The 21228-nt window shown below is 37.6% G+C and overlaps 1 protein-coding gene and 1 pseudogene across 1 annotated transcript; both read right to left on the bottom strand.

The window, feature by feature from the left end:
• Window positions 1-309: 309 nt before the first annotated feature.
• On the bottom strand, window positions 310-13290 carry crtc1b (CREB regulated transcription coactivator 1b). Its single transcript, XM_059528752.1, has 12 exons — window positions 12885-13290; window positions 11292-11408; window positions 9375-9500; window positions 9076-9137; window positions 8874-8977; window positions 7438-7543; window positions 4063-4387; window positions 2925-3137; window positions 2761-2847; window positions 2425-2511; window positions 2071-2245; window positions 310-664 (listed from the first exon to the last, which is right to left on the bottom strand). The coding sequence occupies exons 1-12, from the start codon at window positions 13008-13010 to the stop codon at window positions 453-455; spliced, it is 1740 nt and encodes a 579-aa protein (XP_059384735.1). The 5' UTR covers window positions 13011-13290; the 3' UTR covers window positions 310-452.
• Window positions 13291-15196: 1906 nt separating this feature from the next.
• Window positions 15197-20769, bottom strand: LOC132119309 (kelch-like protein 26; annotated as a pseudogene).
• Window positions 20770-21228: the final 459 nt, after the last annotated feature.

Here is a 21228-nt window from a genome sequence, read left to right as displayed (position 1 = left end):
AATCTAAATAAATATGTTGATTACACATGCATAATTACACACAGATGGATATTTCTTCAAAGACACATGGCATAATTATTTAACATTTAAAAAACAGATGAAACTTGGTAATTCACTTAATGTTACAAAAATAATGTAAATATGAATTACTTAACATGGTATGATCCATGAAAACATCGGAATAAACAACGTAAAAGGAATCGTAAAATCATAATCATAAAAAGTAACAAACCAAGAAAACAAAACATGAATACATGAAGAGAGTGGATGGTGGATGGTATTGCGCATTGGAAACTATCCACACCCTCGCCGTCACCACCAGTCCCTGGCCATGAGTGGTTTGGCAGCCTGCTGTTACGTGGGTGTTTGGGGGGACGTGGACGGCCACTGACCAGATGGTGAACTGAGAGGCCATGCAGCAGAATGTCTTGCTTTGAATTGCATTCACGGGTTCACAGTCGATCCATGCGGAACGTGTCCTCAGTGGCCGGATCGGCCAGAACCATGTCCGGATCATTGAGCATGTGCAGTCCGTCCAGTGTCAACGGGTCGATTTTCAGCTCGTCCAATGGGAACTGAGAGTCTGCGTCAAAGCTCATGTCACCAACGCTGGCCAACGAGGTGGTGAGGTCTTTGGAGAGATTGGGTGGAGATTCTCCCGTCACTAATGTGAGACAAATCAAATTGTCAGCTGAAATGGCTAGTCTACTTTTAAATCCACACTCTCTGATTAGACAGATGGCACAAATGTACATCACCACTGATGTAAGCACTCTGTTCCCCTCATAACTAGTGGCGAAGCTATGGGTGGGCTCGGGTGATCTGTGGCCCACCCAATGAGAAGCTGGTAATTTTACAGATGTATGTTATTTATCAAAAGATAATAATTATAAATGTCATATATGTTCTTTTAAATATTTTTAATGTGAGTTTTCATGGTCAATTACAGGCAGTTTATTAATTTTCCCTCTTCTCATAGGTACATACCATACACTTGTCAAAATAATGATTGGCCAGTTTATGTTAGTCCTACCCACAATTATGTTAACAACATGAGGACACAAGTGTTTGAAAATAGTGTTAAATTTGAAAGTTGAATTTGAAAATAGTGAAACAAGCCTCATTCAGAACTTAAATTTGATTTTCCAAATGAATTGTAAGTCTTAGCACTGAATCCGGACTGCCTACAAATGAAACCAGACCAGCGGGTGATGGATTTATAGATTAGAAACTTCTGAGCCAAACGTGTTTAAAGTATAATATTACTATAGGTACAGTGTTTGATCTGCTAAAAAGATGCATTCTTTGTGGAAAGAAAAAATAACCATTGTGCTTGATACTCTTCTCCACAGCAAACTGCATATTTACAGCTGCACTCATTTCTATGGTCCTCGATATCTACTCTCCTTTGAATGCGAACGGAGACAGTATTATGAGATCATCTGCAAAGCCCCATCATCTAAGGTAATGCTTTGCATACCATAAACTTTAGTTAAAGTTTGGCAATGCCTTGACCTAACATTAACAATAAGAAATACATTTGGTACAGTATTAATTCATCTTTTTTGTCTAATAAAACGTCAACTTTTCGTTAGCTCCTGTAGGGTTAACACATAAAACTTTTAATTTGAATAACGTATTAGTAAATGTTGAAATTAAAATGAATTTATTCAATGCTTTAGTAGTACTGTGTATTGAATCTTTTTGCTGTATTTTGTGTTGGCAATTTGATATGCAGTTTTCATATGCTACACTTTGCACATGTGCACATAAGGTGCATAGGTCAGTATTTCTCAAAGGAGGTTATCACCCCCCCCCCCCCCCCCCAGTGGGCATTCAGGGGCATTATAAGTAATATATTCTTTTTTTTACATGGTATGATCCATGGTTTAACATAGTTACTTCCGCAAAAGTTGATTTTACTGAACAAACCAGACATTTAAGATAAATCCTTCAGTTTTCTTCTGTTAGAATAATCAACAATGTTTCTTGTGTGGTGGCGTATAAAATAATGTAAATATGAATTATTTTTGCATAAAGAAGCTGATGCTGAAGCAAAAGACACAATACCTGTGAGAATGATGTTGGGGATGTTGCCATGGCTACTGTAACCGAGCTGCTGCATGTCCTGCTGACTGCTGTGGCTCCCGGTTAAACCCATCATGGCTGCCTGCGTGTAGTTCAGCGTTGAACAGTGACTAGAGCCGCCTGGATTCTCCATCATATTCATGTTGAACTGCTCCAGCTACACAATCAGCATTAGAAAGTTCTCAATCCAACAAATAAAATCAAATCTATCTATCTATCTATCTATCTATCTATCTATCTATCTATCTATCTATCTATCTATCTATCTATCTATCTATCTATCTATCTATCTATGTCTGTCTATCTATCTATCTGTCTAATAAAGAGCTCATGTACCTGGTTGGATAAGGCATTGGTCTGTCTGGATTGAAGTTGCTGATCATAGAATGAATCCCCAAAGATGCTTCCAACCACCTGAATATGCTGTGAAGACACAGATTATCAGCACAATAATAATATTAATAATAATAATAATACTGTCTTTCTTTTTGCATTTATTTGAAATATATATATTTCAACATGGATAATAATAAGAAATGTTTCTTAAGCAGCAAATTAGTATAATATAATGGCTTCTGAAGGATCATGAGACACTGAAGACTGGAGTCATGATGCTAAAAATTCAGCTTTGTTGAGAAATGAAGAATGAAGCCATAGAAGTGTTATGCATACTTGCGGTGAACCGCCAGGTGAGAAGCCCTGATTGGACACTGGAGATGTTGGTGACTGATTGGCTGAAGAGCCTGTCTGACTGCGGTACTGTCGGGAGAAAGAAATACATTCAAAATGACCATATGAACCTAAATCAAAATGTGTAGAGCAGACGAAAAACATACCGAGTTGGCATCTCCGCTTGTGGCTGACTGTGATTGGCTGGCAAGAGAGGACTGGGTGGTGTTAGGGGTGGAGCTTACAGTGAGAGGCGGGAGGCGTATGAGACGAATGTTCTGAGGGAAGGTGTGCGGCTGTTTCTGCAGGTCGTTCAGTAAACTCAGCAGTGAGTATTGAGACAACTGCTGCTCCAGGGACAGGCTGTCCATCATGATTGGCTATGATGACAACAGACATTATACAGTGTCACAAACTCAAACATGTATTAATACTTTGTTTAGATGTATTTACTTTCAGTAGCCGCATTTCCACTGTCGGGCCAGTGCGAGACAGGGCTTAAAACAGGCCAGATGGGGCTCATAGCCTCGGGCCAGTAGCACTGAGGTCAGAATAGTGCAGGGTTTCCACAGTAGAGCCTTTGATTTTGATTACTGGATGGGAGGTTCACTACAAATAATGATTGGTGAATGGAAAAAACGCAGACCTGGCAACCTTGGCTTGAACTATGAGTGATTTATAGGCAGGGTGCGAATTTGGGTGTTGGGGATTTGCCCCACCCCCATGTACGTCAAAACTAGATGTAGGGTGCCAGATAGAAAGTAGCCTACACTGAAAATCCAATTAAAACAATTTCCATTCATCCAATTTAAAAAGATTATGGTAATGATTCACGTTTATATTTTTAAACCAATGAAAAATAAACAATAAATCATTTGCCCACAATTGAGAATGTGAAATAGATTCTTCACTGAACAATAATTTAATATTGTGTTATATATATAATTATAGTTTTGTGCAAGTTGGCCACTGAAAATAGAGCAGAACTGTTGTTATTCTCTGATCAACACAGCTGTGTTTTTTTACTGAATGAATCCACAGGTGCAGTCAGACATGTTTTACCACCCCTTTTGATTGACAGGATATTATCAGCCCTGATCAATGGCTGTTTTTAAACAACGGCAGATAATTCCTTTTTTTGGCGATAGGCTATGGTTATTGGCTGATACATCAGTGCGACACTAAATAGAATCAGACTTTCATGGGAACCCACTGCTAGAGATGAATTGAGGACCCTTTAATCACACACATATTATGTATTCAAACACACGCCGTGGTGTTTAGGGAGGCTGGAGGCTGGCTTACCTGTGCGATGGGTATTTGGGGTGAGATGGCAGGTGGTAGTGTGGGGGCAGGCGGCTGTGTGCTGATATTGGATGAGGAGACAGGCCCAGTGTGCTGGGCAGGAGGGGAGGGAGGGACATGACTGGCAGCACTGATGCCCAAGTGTGTCAGGTTGGTGGTGCTGCTGGAGCTGGAGGTAGGGAAGGTAATGGGGTCATCTGGATCCAGTGGGGTGGGGAGAGGAGGAGGGAACTGGATGTTTGTCAGATCAGGTAAGGAGCCGCCACTGCTGTGAGCAGATGGCATCAAAGAACTATTAATTTCTTCATCAGGAGATGGAAATATGCTGGAAAAACCAAACATAACATACAGTGAGATACGTTATATGATGCAATACTTATAAGAGACATATAAAATGATTAAATCTCACAAAAAAAAAAAAATAGATTTTTAATAAAAAAATTATATGCAAATACGCTTCAAGGCAGTATAAAATCTATACACTTTGAAACAAAACAAAAAATTTGCATTTTATTTTATATTTAGTTAATAAAAACCTTGAGGGAAAATGCTTTAATTTTTCATAAAATTAATCTCACAGTGCAAACAACAACAAAACCAAACTTCATTCTCTCATTTCTTTGTTCTATTTCTATATTCACTTTCTATATTATGTCTTAATACCAGCCATAAACATTTTGGTAGGACTTAACAATAAGGTCCCATTAGTTACAACGAGTAATGCATTTATTACACTATTATGTAGCTATTCATTATTAGTTCATTTTAGCTCAGGTCTAGTAAATAATAAGATAGAACTAAGATGAATGGATGCTTGAAAAGTATTTGTTTACTGCTAATTCATGTTAAAGGGTTAGTTCACCCAGATAGCAAAATTATGTAATTAATAACTCCCCCTCATGTTGTTCCAAACCCGTGAGACCTCCGTTTATCAAAACACAGTTTAAGATATTTTAGATTTAGTCCGAGAGCTCTCAGTCCCTCCATTGAAACTGTGTGTACAGTCTACTGTCCATGTCCAGAAAGGAAAAACATAATCAAAGTAGTCCATGTGACATCAGAGGGTCAGTTAGAATTTTTTGAAGCATCGAAAATACATTTTGGTCCAAAAATAGCAAAAACGACAACTTTATACAGCATTGTCTTCTCTTCCGTGTCTGTTGTGAGAGAGAGTTCAAAACAAAAAGCAGTCTGGATATCCGGTTCGCAAACGAATCATTCGATGTAACCGGATCATTTTGAACCAGTTCACCAAATCGAACTGAATCGTTTTAAACGGTTCGCGTCTCCAATACGCATTAATCCACAAATGACTTAAGCTGTTAACTTTTTTAATGTGGCTGAAACTCCCTCTGATTTCAAACAAACCAATATCCCAGAGTAATTCATTTACTCAAACAGTACACTGACTGAACTGCTGCGAAGAGAGAACTGAAGATGAACACCAAACCGAGCCAGATAACGAACAACAGACTGACTCGTTCTCGAGTCAAGAACCGTTTCTGTCAGACGCGTCCGATTCAAGAACCGAGGAGCTGATGATACTGCGCATGTGTGATTCAGCGTGAAGCAGACTGACACACAGAGCGCCTGAACTGAACTGATTCTTTTGGTGAATGATTCTGATCTGATTCTGTGCTAATGTTATGAGCACGGGTAAATTGAAGGCTTGAATCAAGGTCAATCATCGCAAATGACGCCATTACGTCGAGAGCAAAAGAACCGGTGAACCGTTTTCTTCGTTTATTGAATTGAACTCTCCGATAGAACTACTGGTGATCCGAAAACCGATCCAACGGTTCTTGACTCGTGAACGAGTCAGTCTTTTGTTCATTATCTGGCTCGGCTCGGTGTTCCTCTTCAGTTCTCTCTTCACAGCAGTTCAGTCAGTGTACTGTTTGAGTAAATGAATTACTCCGGGATATTGGTTTGTTTGAACTCAGAGGAAGTGTCAGCCACATTAAAAAAGTTAACAGCTTAAGTTATTTGTGGATTAATGCGTATTAGAGATGTGAACCGTTTTAAACGATTCAGTTCGATTTGGTGAACTGGTTCAAAAAGATCCGGTTACATCGAATGATTCGTTCGCAAACCGGATATCACAAACTGCTTTGTTTTAAACTCTCTCACAACAGACACTGAAGAGAAGACAATGCTGAATAAAGTCGGCGTTTTTGCTATTTTTGGACCAAAATGTATTTTCGATGCTTCAAAAAATTCTAACTGACCCTCTGATGGAGCCTGTCCTCTAACAAAAAACGACCATATAGGTTGTTTGTGCAAGCACCTTATTACGACCTATATTTACGTTTTAAAGTTAAGCGCCCTCTAGCGTGCGTAAAAATAATGACAGTATCGCGTTGCGTCTGTCGTCATGAAATGACGTATCACGTCATTACCAATCAAAATGCACGTTTATTTAAATGAAATGCATGGGCTTTTTACACCGATCTCACAGTATTTCCTACATATTTTACTAGGTGGCTTATTCGTTCGAATGACCACACCTAACCCCACCCCTAAACCTAACCCTCACAGAAATCATGCTAAATTATGAGCATATACATTTTCGTGCAGGTCTGTTCCCTGGGATCGAACCCATGATAGCATGATTACATATCAAGATATAACGCAATAATCTACCGACTGAGCTACACGAAACACAAACCAGAGGGCAAATAAAAGAGTACAAAACATTAATATGAAAACGACCTTTTGCCGCAATCGTAGTATACGCTCTGATGGGTCGTATTTCAGGGATTTGGACAAACGACCTATACGAGCGTATTGGTTGGAGGACAGGTTGCTCTGATGTCACATGGACTGTTTTGATAATGTTTTTCTTACCTTTCTGGACATGGACAGTATACCGTACACACAGCTTCAATGGAGGGACTGAGAGCTCTTGGACTAAATCTAAAATATCTTAAACTGTGATCTGAAGATAAACGGAGGTCTCACGGGTTTGGAACGACATGAGGGTGAGTTATTAATGACATAATTTTGCTATCTGGGTGAACTAACCCTACTAATGTAGTTAAGGGTTTTTCCTCACTGTGAAACTGCATCCAAACTTTTCTTTAGGATAAAATTTGTCCTAAAATCAGCAAGTCAGAGTATCATGTGATGTTGCCGTTTCTGATAAAGTTATTTGTCTATTGGCAAATTATGTGCTCAAGCTATATTTTATCATTAGATTGTTTCATTCAGACCATTTCTACCTCAGTTTGGCACATTGTGAGTGTTAATTTAAGATGTTGTACCTAAAGTTGCAGTCATTTGCAGCCAGCCTCATTTTCTCTATATTCATGCTAGGTCAAAGGTTATCTAAGTGTTGCATGATTGTCCAGAACACAGTACAAATAATAAACTCACTGAATCCCAGGAACGTCACATGACTCTGTATGCAGAGATGCTTTGGGCTCGTCTTTCTCCATCTCTGATTCAGTGTCCTCTGTATCTGGAGGCGTGAGCAACAGCACTGCAGAAAGAGAGAGAGGGAGAGGAGGATGAACTCTTACCAGGTCATTACATGAGGAAAAACAACACTTTACAAATACATGTGGGTCAATGACAAATAAAGTGTCAACAATAAAAGAATATTTTAAAAATCGTATTAAAACACAACTTCTTAGAAATGTTCTTTTTTTATATTCATGTTAGTTTTCTGTTTTTACTGTGTTTACACATATTCACAATCTAAGTCATGTAATTATCTTGTAATAAATCTTAATAATTAAAGTACAAAAACATAATTTTTTCAGTATATATATTTTTTTATTAATTTATAGAGTAAATACCATTTATGTTTTGAGGAGTCACACTAATATGACATTTTACAACCTGAACTAACCCAGCCTTGTCTTTAAGAGGTCAAATTATCTGATATTTTATTGTCTCAGTAATGAGGGCCTGCAAGGTTCCTCTTTATGATTTATGTGGGTCTGTATGATAAATCTTGGTTGCACCACATCACGACAAAAACGTTTTAAAATATTAGTAAGCAGAGAAATACTTTTGTTAAAGGAACATTTTGAAAATCACCCCCAGGCCATCCAAGATTTAGATGCGTTTGTTTCTTCATCAGAACAGATTTGGAGAAATGTAGCATTACGTCACGTGCTCACCAGTGGATCCACTGCAGTGAATGGGTCCCGTCAGAATGAGAGTCCAAACAGCTGATAAAAACATCACAGTAATCCACAAGTAATTGACACATCTCCAGTCCATCAATTGCATATTTCTCTCCTGATTCAGACGAGACGTCTTTTCCACTGGAGAAAACAATATGGACTAATTTTAGCTGGAAGCAACGTTAAAGTTCTAAAAGTATTAATGATAGATTTTTTTCTTACAAACATAAAGCTTTATACTTCACAAGACATTAATTGATGGACTGGAGTGGAGTGGACTACATATGGATTATTGGGATGTTTTTTATCGGCTGTTTGGACTCTCATTCTGATGGCACCCATTCACTGCAGAGGATCCACTGGTGATGAAAATGCAAGTGATGAAATGGTACATTTCTCCAAATCTGTTCTGATGGAGAAACAAAATCATCTAAATCTTAAAGGACTGAAGAGGCATGCATTTTCAGGAAACTGAAATTTATGGATACATTCCTTGAAAAATGCTGTTTTTAATAAATAATAACGAAGTATGACAAACTACTTAACCTCTTTTGAAGAATTGTATCATTCTAGTGATTTTTTTTATCATTATTATTAATGTTTTTGACTTTATGCGCTACAAAAAATAAAAAGATGAACTAATTCCATGCAGCATAGAAATAGCTGATAAATTCTTACAAGTTTTTACTCCTTTTGATTGTAGTTCCTGAGATCCACCAACAAAAGTATCCTGTGGAGCTGGATTCACAGCGCTCTGGTGTAGAGCTGAGTCAGAGTTGGTTCTGCAGCAGACCAGCCGAGGTGGGATCATGCAAAAACACAATGATTTATGACCTTTCACCATGTTTTGTTTATTATGTTATGAGAAAAGCTGCTTTACCTCCTCCAACTTGTGTCAGGTGGTGGTGACAGATATACGGAGCCGTAGGGGCAGCTGTCAATGTAATCAGAGTTAAGGACAATGTCTCACACACGGACGGTTTCTTCGTTAGGGCAAAATGTGCGACACACCACATGTGAAAGGAATGGATTTTTTTTATCACATTCAACCACAGTGTTACACTAGCTGTCACTGTTCTAGATTGTTTGTTCTGCCTCTGGATATACAGTATAGTCCAATCAGTGTAAAGTCACATTACGTGGAGTAAAACTTGTGTGTCTGGTAAAGTTAAAGGATATCTGACGTCCATGCTTGTCCACAGAAAGAGGTCTACGATGAGGAGAAGCGTTGCGGTTCCTGTCCCGATACACGCGGTCCACCAGGCCATGATGTCGTGATGTCCGACTGGTGTCTAAAACCGCTGTCTGGAAAAGAATCTGATTTGTTTAAATGGGGTTCAAATGTATTTTCACAAGAAAAGGTTTCAGAACTTTTGCTGCAGTATTGGGCAAATAAAAGCACAGAACGGGCTCTACACAGAAGATGGACCAGCAGAATGAAAGCTTAGAGCAATGAGAACCATCTTGTACATACTTATGCTAATGTTTCAGAAATTAAGAGCAATGATAAAGAAGGAAATGACACTTGGGCAAATGCATGTTACATTTTACTAATTCATTAAAGGTTTTCTGAACATGGACAATAATGTAAATCTTTGGATAATACTTTGTTTTAAAAGGTGATCCAAACCATTCCTCCTATACAGTGCATTTTCAAGTCCCTATCACATTTTAAAGTGTCCCCAAAAAGTATTTGGACCTTTAATCCACACTGATATATGAATTTTTTTTTGCATTAATTAACAGAATGTCAAGGCAAGTGTTTTTTTTTTCTTCTCTATTTCTGTCACTGATGGAGATTTAGTTCCTTGCCACTGTCGCCTTGTGCTTGAAGATAAAAAAAAAGAATAAATTCTTTAAAAAAAAAGAATAAATCACAAAAATAAGTTTTTAGTACGTAGGAAAGCTCTGGAATTGTGACTCGGATCTCAGAAAGTGTCAATTACAATTGGGACCACTGTATGTCCTATTGGACTGTATATATATTATATATATATATATATATATATATATATATATTTGTATAATCTTTATGGAAGGTAAATATTAGTTTTTCTTTTATCAGTAAAAAGTGTCCCAATAAACACTTTTTTTTTTTTACATGATAAACTGTCTGTTTATTAAGAAACATTCCAGATTTTTTTCCATTGCTTTTCTTTCTTTAATTTGAAAGCTTTCAAACAAAACAAATCATTTGCTTTGAAAATATTGCAAAGATGATATTTTCCTGTGTCCTCAATATCAGTTTCCATCCTTTAAGACTTTTGTAGCATCCCTTTAATTAACAAAAGTCATAATAACGTCATCTTCCATGAAGTGACAACATTTGGTGGAAAAGCAAAGGCATCTAAAACTATTAGCCTCACGCTAAAAGCTGTTTGCATCCGATTACAGAACTTAATAATATGATAATATAAAGAATAAAACAGCACACACTCATGCAAGCGAACTCTCAATTTTTCAATGAGTAATGACTAGCCTGTCCATCCTGTTAGGCTCCATACGGTTAATTTTCCTGACAGTTGTGTAAATAGTTATAATAACTAGAGTTATAATTGCTAGAGTTTAAGTGTTTATGCTTGACCAAAGCATTTTTCTGGAACACAGAAATATATCACAAGCTTATTCTGTTCTTTTCATTTAAGATGCACAGTTGAAAAGGTACTGTATAAATTGTAGTCACATGGAAAATGTACCGTTTTCTAAAAAAAACAGCCCATTCCATTGACCATAGTGTAGAGATGTATGAAGCACTGCTCACATAGACGTCACTGTCAAACCAAGCAGTTTTCTGTTGGACAGTGTGGCAAATTTGTGTGACCAACTTGAATATAAGCTAAATTTATAATGGTAACTTTTTAACCTTCACACAAAACGCATGGATTCCTCTGTAAATGAATGAAATTCACCCACAAATTTCACAGAGCAACCATAAATGTGACTGCACCTAATAAGAACGACCCATCTAATGCACTTAAGAGCGTTTTTCCAGTTAGGATGTTTATGAAACTGTGATTAGATCATCTGAAGGGAAATTCAGTCATAAAGTGACAGCAAAGAAGAATTTTCAAACTTATGAAGTTTCTAAGGTCTCACCTGAAAAGGGAGGTCAGTGTTGCTATTCCCAATCTGATTGACATTGGGCAGTGACCCTCCATAGCACTGAGCTCGATTCTGGCCTAGTTGCAAATACTGGGTCTTCTGTAACTGCAACTGTGCAAAATAACAGTGTGTGAAAAGCAGCAGTGAATGACTTAATGAATGCATGAATGAAACGTAAACCAGATACTTTGGAGTAAAAACACTTTATCAAGTGAAGAATGAGAAAAGCAGACCAGTGAGAGGTAATAAACAGTAGCAGAACATGGGTATTAACTTATGTGACGCACGCTAACATGTATCAAAGTTCAACACGAGGTGACTGGATCGGACAGAGGGTGAATACAGAGACCGGTCCAAATTGCTCCAATATTTTCCTCAATTTAAGCACAAACCTTGACATAATGACCTTTTCTTTTTAAAGTTTCCCCAGTATGTTTATTGGCACTATCAAAAGTGCTTTCAACAATATGTGTAAGTTAATTTAAATAAAATAACAATAATCAAAAATAAAAATGAGAAGTAGCATGCAAAAAGAAAAAAAAACATTATTTCAGTCAATGAAATGATTGAAATGATTGAATGTATAATGATTGAATTGTTTAAAATAATAATATACAAACTATGTGGTAACTTACTTTGACCTGACATTTATGAAAAACAATACTACACTAACAATGATCAGTGGTATTTTAGTATCATTAATAAACTATTCTGGATTTTGTTAATATATGGAATTAGATTTTATTTTTATTTTCACTTTAGTTTTAATTAAAATAATTGTCATTTTTATTATTTTTTAAATATGCCTATATACTTTTTTTTCATCAAATTTCCTAAATTTTAAGGTCACTGCTTTTTTTAAGCATATTTCATGAATTTATTGTATTATGAAGCACAGTTAAAAAAAAAAAAAAAAAAACCTTGAATGAGATATTCGAAAAAAAAAAAAAAAAATCAATATTAGAGAACACTTACAGAAACCTCCAAGTTATTGGTGTTAATCTGGCTAATGGTTTTAGGTTTTGGTTAGTTAGTAACAATAGTTACCAGTGTCTTTATGTATCCCAATGTGGCTGTACTGCATTCAAGCTCCTTGTTTTACCCAACAGCTTTTACAAAAATAAAAACAAAAAAACATAATACTGAAATCCTTGTTGGATAAACTTCATAAAAAAAATACAAAACCAGTGCTACAAAATATGTGCAATTAGACTTTTAATTTAAAATCTATAGTTACATGGATACATATTTTGTGACAACTTGCCCCGGTCTCCTCTATTTGACTAGTAGCAACTATGGCCTGATACACGCAACGAGATCGATAACTAAAGGACCGAAAAGCAATCACAGTCCATTAAAGGCCAGGAAATGTCCCTGTGCAGATGTGCATGACATCTGTCTCATAACATCTCTCTCACCAGCAGCATCCTCAGCATCTCTGAGCTCATGCATCCGATCGGCCTCCCGTTAAGCTCAACCGCAGGGACATCATTATCGTCCTTCACGATTTGTCACGATTAAATCAAATACAGGCTGCATTCTACACGGCAGCAGTGCTAAGCGCGTGCCCGTCTCTGACACACGTACCCGTGCAGCTCGCGTGATGCTCAGCTCTTTCATGACCTCCTCAAACGCCGCGGTCTCCTCCGCCTGCTTCTGGTTGTGCAGGGCGATTTTCTCGCTGAATTTTCGCGGATTGTTTGAGCTCGCCATCTTCCGTTGTTCTCCAAAACACCGAGCGTTGCGTGAGACGCGTTGTGCGCTGCGGCGTCATCACGGGAAGAGTTGTGGGCTTTGGAGTCCACTGGAGGAGCGCATGATTGATAACACACACCTTCACTAGCTCAATGAAATGTCTTCATGTGTCATGTCATGATTGAAAATACCTGCTTTTTATCCTTAAAAAATATTATAAGGTGCACTAAAGGCGCTTATGACAAGGCTGCTAATGTAAAATAAAGATATGTTTATTAGTTTAAAAAAAACATTTTTATAAAATTGTTGTGATTAGTGTTAAAACTGAAATCTTCAACATTTTTAACTAAAAATTATTTTGTAACATTTATATTGAGATTTAATATTCTTTATTTTAAAAATAGCCTACATAAAGATTCTTTATTCACATTTCAATATTGATCAGTTTTTGGTATTTGTTTATACAGTCAGAAAAAAAAGGTACAAAATCTATCACTGGGCAATAAAACTTTATACATTCTAAAAATTCTGGGATATTTTTTTCAACACAAACACTAGGTTGAGTTTCTGGGTCTAAAGACATTTTAAAGACCAAGCAAAAAGAATCTAAGGAAAACAATGTGCATTAGCAACTCTCTCTCTCTGTCTGTGGCTGTGTCTGTGTCTGTGTTTGTTTGTGTGTGTGTGTGTGTGTGTGTGTGTGTGTGTGTGTGTGTGTGTATGTATATATATAGTGTACTCACACACGTCACAAAAAAGGTGATGTCTTTTCATCAGTATTTTTGTCTTGTTTTTCAGAGTATACCGAGATATGTTTACTTGAGAGCTAAGCTTTTTTTTTTTTTGTAAATCCCACAAATTTCTTGTTTGTTTTACACTGCAGTAAAAAAAGTCAGACAGAATCTCTTGCTGCAATGAAAACACAACTTTTGTAATAGTACATCAATGAAAAAAATGAGAACTTATTTGTGTAATTTTTTTAGACCACACAGCAACAGATAAAACATAGCAGATGGATAAAATAAAACAAATGGAATTTCACAAATGGAAGACAAATGTGTAAAAGAATTGCAAAAAGTGCTACAAATACATTACGTTTTATTAACTAAATCAGATATAAATTTTTTTTACAAATTTCAACATAAAAAATTAGAACAGATTGGTCAAAAACGATAGATTTGTTTATATATATAACCACATGCTATAAATTTCAGACATTCATAAATGCACTTAAACAAAGAATTTTTCTTGAAATAAAAAAAAGACAAATGAAAAAAAAAATTCATAACTATATGTCGGTTAAAACACTGTTAAATATAACTGTATATGCAATAGGTACAGCAATGAGATTAATGTCTTTACAAAAAAAAATTTAATTAATTTTTTACCTCCACTGCTAAGTGGCAGGTGGTGTATGTTGTTTTGTACAAATTATCAAAAAACAAACACGGATTCCCATGAAAAGTGCAAGATAGAGATCATTTTATATTAATCTATAAGAGCCAGAGCCAGCTTTACTGCTTCACGGATTCAACATGCCAATTAGGAAAACAGGTTCAATATTTTCATATCATTATATCATAATTGTAAAGTTCTGCCAATACTATTCCAGAGACAATTTTTTTTTCAACCAATTCATTCAGCTATCCAAAATTTGGATGAAGTTTATTTCTAAAAATCGCTTGTGAATAGTTTTTGTTTTCGTGTCATGTAGACACTCAAGTGAGAACAGAACATAAATCCTTCATGAAGTCATGTTGCCCCAGTGTTGCTGGCCCATTAAAGTCTGTCATCAATGCAAATCCCACAGGCACTTGTATGAAACCCTTATTACTATGAAACGGGACAATCTACAAGAAGGGCCAAAGACAACATTTCTGCTTGAGAAGTGTGTAGAAAGATGCCTAACATTCGCAAAAACCTAAGCCAAAAACAGCAAGTGTATTGCATTGGGTGATTTCTTGTGGAAGTATGATACAAGCTATTTCTGCAAAAGATTCTGGAAAATGGAGATCTCTTTCACATTCATCAGTATCTGTATTATAAACTTGCAAAATACTTGTGGAAGTTTAGGATGTATTGTGAATACATTTCAGATATTCACAAAGAAGAATATGTGATGACATTGCCCCAGTGCTGCTGGTCATCAATGCTAATCCCACAGAAACTCTCATTAGTATGAAACAATGAAACAGAACATAAATCCTTTATGAAGTCATGTTGCCCCAGTGTTGCTGGCACATTAAAGTCTGTCATCAATGCAAATCCCACAGGCACTTGTATGAAACCCTTATTACTATGAAACGGGACAATCTACATGAAGGGCCCAAGACAACATTATTCCTTTAGAAGTGTGCAGAAAGATGCTTCACATTCTCCAAAAGCTCAGTAGAGTTTGCTTTCATATTCCCTCACACTGATGTGTACAGGCTTTCAATCATGAATGCTTCAAAACTGAAGACATAACAGTCCCTTTTCAATGAGAGAAAGCCAATTATACCATTACTTTTACTGCCGTCGGGGGGACACTAATCCTTAAGCATAAAACTGCAAATGTAAGACAGTATGTGCTTAGCCCTGGGTAGTTGTCAGGGGAAGTATGATAGGGGTACAAGCTATTCCTGCAAAAGATTCTGGAAAATAAAGATCTCTTTCCCACTCATCTTTCTCTGTGTTATAAACTTGCACAATACTTGTGACGTTATTGAGGTGCCAGTTGTATCCTCCAATTATATAGATCTTTTTATCCAGTAGGCAGCAGCCAGACTCCGACTGACCAGTACGCATCGGACTGACTGTTGTCCATTGATCGGTCTCTGGAACATAATACTCTACAGCTAGAACATCAAAGCAGCGGTCAACATGGTCCATTCTGCCACCGAGTGCATAAATACGGTTGTTTACACTGATCATAGCATGCAGGACTCTTGGCTCGTTCATGGGACAATTGAAGTCCCACTGATTCAAGGCTGGATCATAGCAATGGAGAGTTTTCTTATCTTCTATAGCACCCCGTAACCTCCAGAGACGTAGAGCTTTTCTTTGCAAGTTGCTCCGCCGTGACCCCAGATTCTCCTTTTCAGGGAATCCACATAAGTCCATTCATTTTTCCTTGGACAGTAACACTCTACTGAGGACAAGCTGCCAGACCTGTTGTGCCCCCCAGTAGCGTAAAGTTGTCCATGCAGTACATTGAGCTGAAACTGAATGCGGCTTTCCTGCATGGGTTGGATTCGAAGCCACTGGTTTAAATGGGGGTCGTAGCGGAATCAGACATCAACTGCACCCTCTCCACTGCGATACTGTAAATGCTGGCCATGCACCCACTATGTACACAAAATTGTCAAGAACCGACACACATGAATGGCTGCATCCCATCTCCATTTCGGGCAACTCTTTGAACTGTCGCACTGTGATGTCGGGCAGATAGTAAACTTTGCTGCTGACTGTCCGATCGTTGTCCGTGTAGGGTGTTCCACCAAAAGTAATTAGTGACGTCTGAGTGAATGGAAGTTCGCAGTGATTGCATTTCGTGTTGTCGGAATGGAAGGATTTGATAATTAAAGGCCTCTAGAAGAAAGTGTCGGCACTGGACATCTTCCACCATGATGTCGACCGTTTGGACACTGTCCACAAGTTCAGACGACTGCATTAGTGGGAAGCGCACATGGCAGAGCACTTCACTGGCTGCAGCTCATCTGGATGCATCATGCTGAAGCCAGAGGATTGCTGCGTGGAACAAGTCGAGCTCTCTACAGTTCTTCAATTTGTTGCTCTGAAGAAAGAAAACCAGTCGTTCCTTTGGAATGTGACGGAAGTTGTCCTCCTGAGCTATTTGCAGGAAGTGACGGAATGTGAACGCATCGACTGACTGCTTAAGGGACGAGAGACTGAAAGTGGTGGCCATCTGGCCAATGTTTAGACAAGTTTCAACACTCATGGCTGATTTCAGGAACTCCTCACAAAGCTCCACCACAGGCACCATCTGCAGAAAGATGGCTGCACAAAGAACATCCTGAGTACAGTCCAAGTCCAGAGTGACTTCAGAACTGTAGGCAAAATCAATAATGTGCTTCAGTCCTCTGGCTGAAAGACCTTTTAGCTCTATGGTGTCCTGGTTGGACTTCTTCATTCCTCCAGTAAACATTGCTCTGTATGGATTAAGAAGACAAGATTTTATGCCTTTATTCAAATGTGTGGCAATATTGGGGATCTCTATAGTTTTAAATTAAAACAAAGTGCAACTGTGACCGCTCTCTTTTTAAATTTTGTATTTTTAGCAGCTTCGTTTCTGAAAATATATTCTCCATTCATTTTCTATTTTAATAAAAAGTTCTAAACCTTGAACCAGAACAAAACTACAAACTTCTTCCATTTGTACATACATTTTCTGGCCGATTGAGTGCTTCTTGTTTTTAAAGGATAATATATTTCCTGAGATGTTAAATAGAGACTTAACAAATAAGCAACAGCTGTTGATGGAATGGTAAAACTGTTAACTGCCATAATCAAGGTACATAAAAATAACTAAGAAACAACAGAGAAGATGGCAGAACAGACCATCATTTACCAAATTTACAAAAAAAGGACAAACCTGAAGTAGATGTGTACAGTTAGAGGTGGGCAATATGGCAAAAATATCATAATTATTATTAATATGATTTTTTTTGCATTACTTTCACATTAGACATAACCAACTGCATTTATATGTAAACCTTGTGTGTTTTTGACAGTATTAGCGCAATCAGCCACGGTAATCACAGTAACCAGGCACTATTTGACAGGCATTTTACTGCACTTGCGCTTGAGGTGTACGCACTCATAAAAAGCGCATGTCAGATCAGCACACAAATGAAATGTTTAACTGCCAAGGCTTTAAAGCACATGCAATTAATGTACTTTTGTGATTGTGAAAAAGTGCACTAAGTGTATCTCTACTGCTGAGTTAGCATTTGATGTGAATGTTTGTCACGTAAAGTATATTGAGACAGAGATGCCAGAAATGCAACTGATAAGAATGTGTTCTGTAGTACAACACAGTAGTATGATATATAATAGTATGATATTTCGTTGAGACATTTTAATCATCCATGATCAAAAATTTTGATATTGCACACCCCTATTTACAGCACAACATCACTAAGTAGCAATTAATGTTTTCTTTTTTTCAAACACACTCAGAAACACATGCCTTGTTACTAGGAGATGCGTGACAAATAACTTGTTGCTAGGAGATGCGTGACAAATGCAAACAATGCATTCTAAAATTAATATTATAAAACAGACATTTCCTGTCCTGGATTCTGATTGGTTGAGCTCTGTTCAAAGCCATTGTAAATTACTCATAAACATACAATCTTTGAGCTCATTACATCAGTATTCCTGAGCCACTGTCTGTGTTGCTGTGGTTCCATGTATTATGTATTTGACTTGACTTTTTATTCACCTTAAGTTAGTTGTGTTCACATCCTGAGCCGGCCAAGCTCTCTTTTGTCTTCAGGCTGCCCTCCTTTTTTCATTATCTCACCTGCTCCCCTTTCCTCGGTTTCCCACCGCGTTTTTTTTTCTCTCAGGTTCTCGTCTGTATGTCATTCTCCAAAACTGACGCTTCTCCTAGTGATAGATTATCATGGGCCTGTCCGGCCGTGTGTGGCACTTTGATCACCGCTAAAGACCCTCACCAGCTCTGCGTAGTCTGCTTGCGCCTCAAGCATGCTGAAGAGGCTTTGGAGAACCCTGAGATTTGCAGCCATTAAACAGCCATGAGGTTGCCGCGACCTAGTGTACCGAGCTCTGACGTTCTGATTCGGATGGTGGACATTGTGAAGATGACGCTCTACCGGGGGCCTCCCTGGGCACAATGTCTCTCAACTGGGCTGACCAGCCCAATCCTGCATTCCCCCAAGAGGATATCTTTTCACTAGTGGTTAAGCGTTTATCTTCTTTTTTTATTCAACAGAAGAAAGAAATTCATACAGGCTTGGAACTAGTGTTAATTTCGTCACCTATTTTTAATTTAGTCTTAGTCTTTGTCTTGTGCCAAATGTCCTTGTTAGTTTTAGTCATATTTAGTCATTCACATATCTTTTTTTGTCAGTCAAGTTTTAGTCGACTAAAAGTCTCGTCATTTTAGTCTAGTTTTAGTCAAAAGAAAACTCAAGGTATCTTAGTCGACTAAAAGTCTTTTAATTTTAGTCTAGTTTTAGTCAAAAAATTTTAGTGTTTTTTTTAAATAACACATTATTACTGATAAACATTTCAGTAAAAAAAGTGTTTCACATATCTCAAACATTGGTTAAATGTCATAATTACCTGACAAAATACACTTGTTGAATGATTTTTGTTGGATGGAAATGTTAAATGTGTCTGGTTTTCAAATTCTGATTTAGGAGACACATTCACAAATGATTAACCTGATCACATTTTTTTACTTTATTGATACTGCTTTTAATCGTAATGCAAAGACCTGTCATCGGGACATAAGCTGTCATATACAATAAAAGAGCCTGCGCAGCAACAGGAAATATAATTTAACACAAAAAGCCTGCCTAGACGGTGGACTTGCGCTCAGGAATTTTTTTTTATTTTGTATTTTTTGAGCGGCGTGTGGACAAATTCTTTTTACGCACACACTATTTTATTTCTTGATAACAGACCGCTGCTAACTATAACACACAAATATCGAGCCTCTTCCTTCGACCTAGCATGTCGTCGTCGCTCGCTCATCACTCGTGTTCGCTTTGGGTGTTGTGTGTTCAGCAGTTTCGTGTTGCAGCCACAGGCTGGCAGCAACAGGAGTATGAGACCTGTAACTTGAGCAACAGCGGGAAGCCGCAAACTCGTTCTGAATTTTTAAAGGCGTAACAGTTGATGAAAAAGCAGAGACGATTGTAGACGAAAATGAAGAGAGATTTTATCTCAGTTTTTATTTTATGCAAAACATTTTCGTCTCGTCTTTTTTCGTCAACAATAATGGATGCTAATTTAGTCTTAGCGTTTTTGGACAGTGGTGCAGTCTTGTCATCGTCTCGTCTTAGTCATGAAAAAAAAGGTTGTTGACGAACATATTTCGTCTCGTCTCGTCTCGTCTCGTCTGACGAAATTAACACTACTTGGGACAACATGAGGTTCAGTAAATAATTTTCATTTTTGGGCAAACTATCCCTTTTAATCTATAAACACAGTAGTCAAGTCAATATTCATTTGGACTAAGAACATGGATTAACATTGTAACTTATTTTATTAATCTCGTCATTTACATCTCAGTTGGCTGGTGCTAGCAAACATTGTAATGTCTCACCTGAAGTAGACACTGCAGGAGGCCAAAACCGCTTTGTGAACCTCAAAGTGCTCCTTTTCAATGACCAGAACCACATCCAACAACTGACCTTGATCGCATAATGAAGACAGTCCTCTCAGGTGAGTGTTGCTGTGGCTGGGGGCTGGGGGCTGAGAAAGTACAACAAAGTGTGCTGTTCTTGTTGTTAGCCATGCTGGAAGAAAGAGAGGATCAGTTTACAAGGAACTGTATCTCTCACCACTCTCTAATCATTGTCTCTGGCTACACAAGTCAACAGAAATTCACCAGTAGATTGATGAGATGCTCCACCAATAGGTCTCGGTTTCTAAAATGACACAACAACATGATCCCTGTAATGGCACCTACTTTTAAATTATTCAACAGAATGGATAAAGAACATATTTGAATACAGTACCCATAAGCCTCACAAAAACCAAGCAACAAGTGACCTTAACAATTCCCAATGTCAAATGGTTCTTATTATGCCAGTGCATATGTTAAACAAAAGTAAAAACAAAAGAAAGTTACCGTATTTTCCGGACTATAAGTCGCACTTTTTTTCATAGTTTGGCTTGTCCTGCGATTTATAGTCAGGTGCGACTTATTTATAAAAATTAATTTGACATGAACCAAGAGAAATAAAAACTTAACCATACATGGTAGACTTAAAACCAGCTACGGCTGTACTAAGCGATAGTATATGCTCATATAAATGCCAAAAGTTCATGGGGCACTAACCTTGTTTTGAGATAAATGCCTTTTATTCGCGATGTCTTGGCTAAGTACTTCAATACCCACAATCCTGAACAATCTGATTGGTGGGGCTCGTGTAAGTGTCTCGCGAAGGTCCGTGAAGACTGAAGATCATTAATAAAAAAATAAAATAAAAACCTGTGTTGCGTTTTTGCACGGTAGACTTAGTGCAAGCATGATCTC

This window comes from Carassius carassius, chromosome 38 (genome assembly GCF_963082965.1).
Source record: "Carassius carassius chromosome 38, fCarCar2.1, whole genome shotgun sequence".
NCBI classification, from domain to species: domain Eukaryota; kingdom Metazoa; phylum Chordata; class Actinopteri; order Cypriniformes; family Cyprinidae; genus Carassius; species Carassius carassius.
This window is presented reverse-complemented; position numbering and strand designations above follow the sequence as displayed.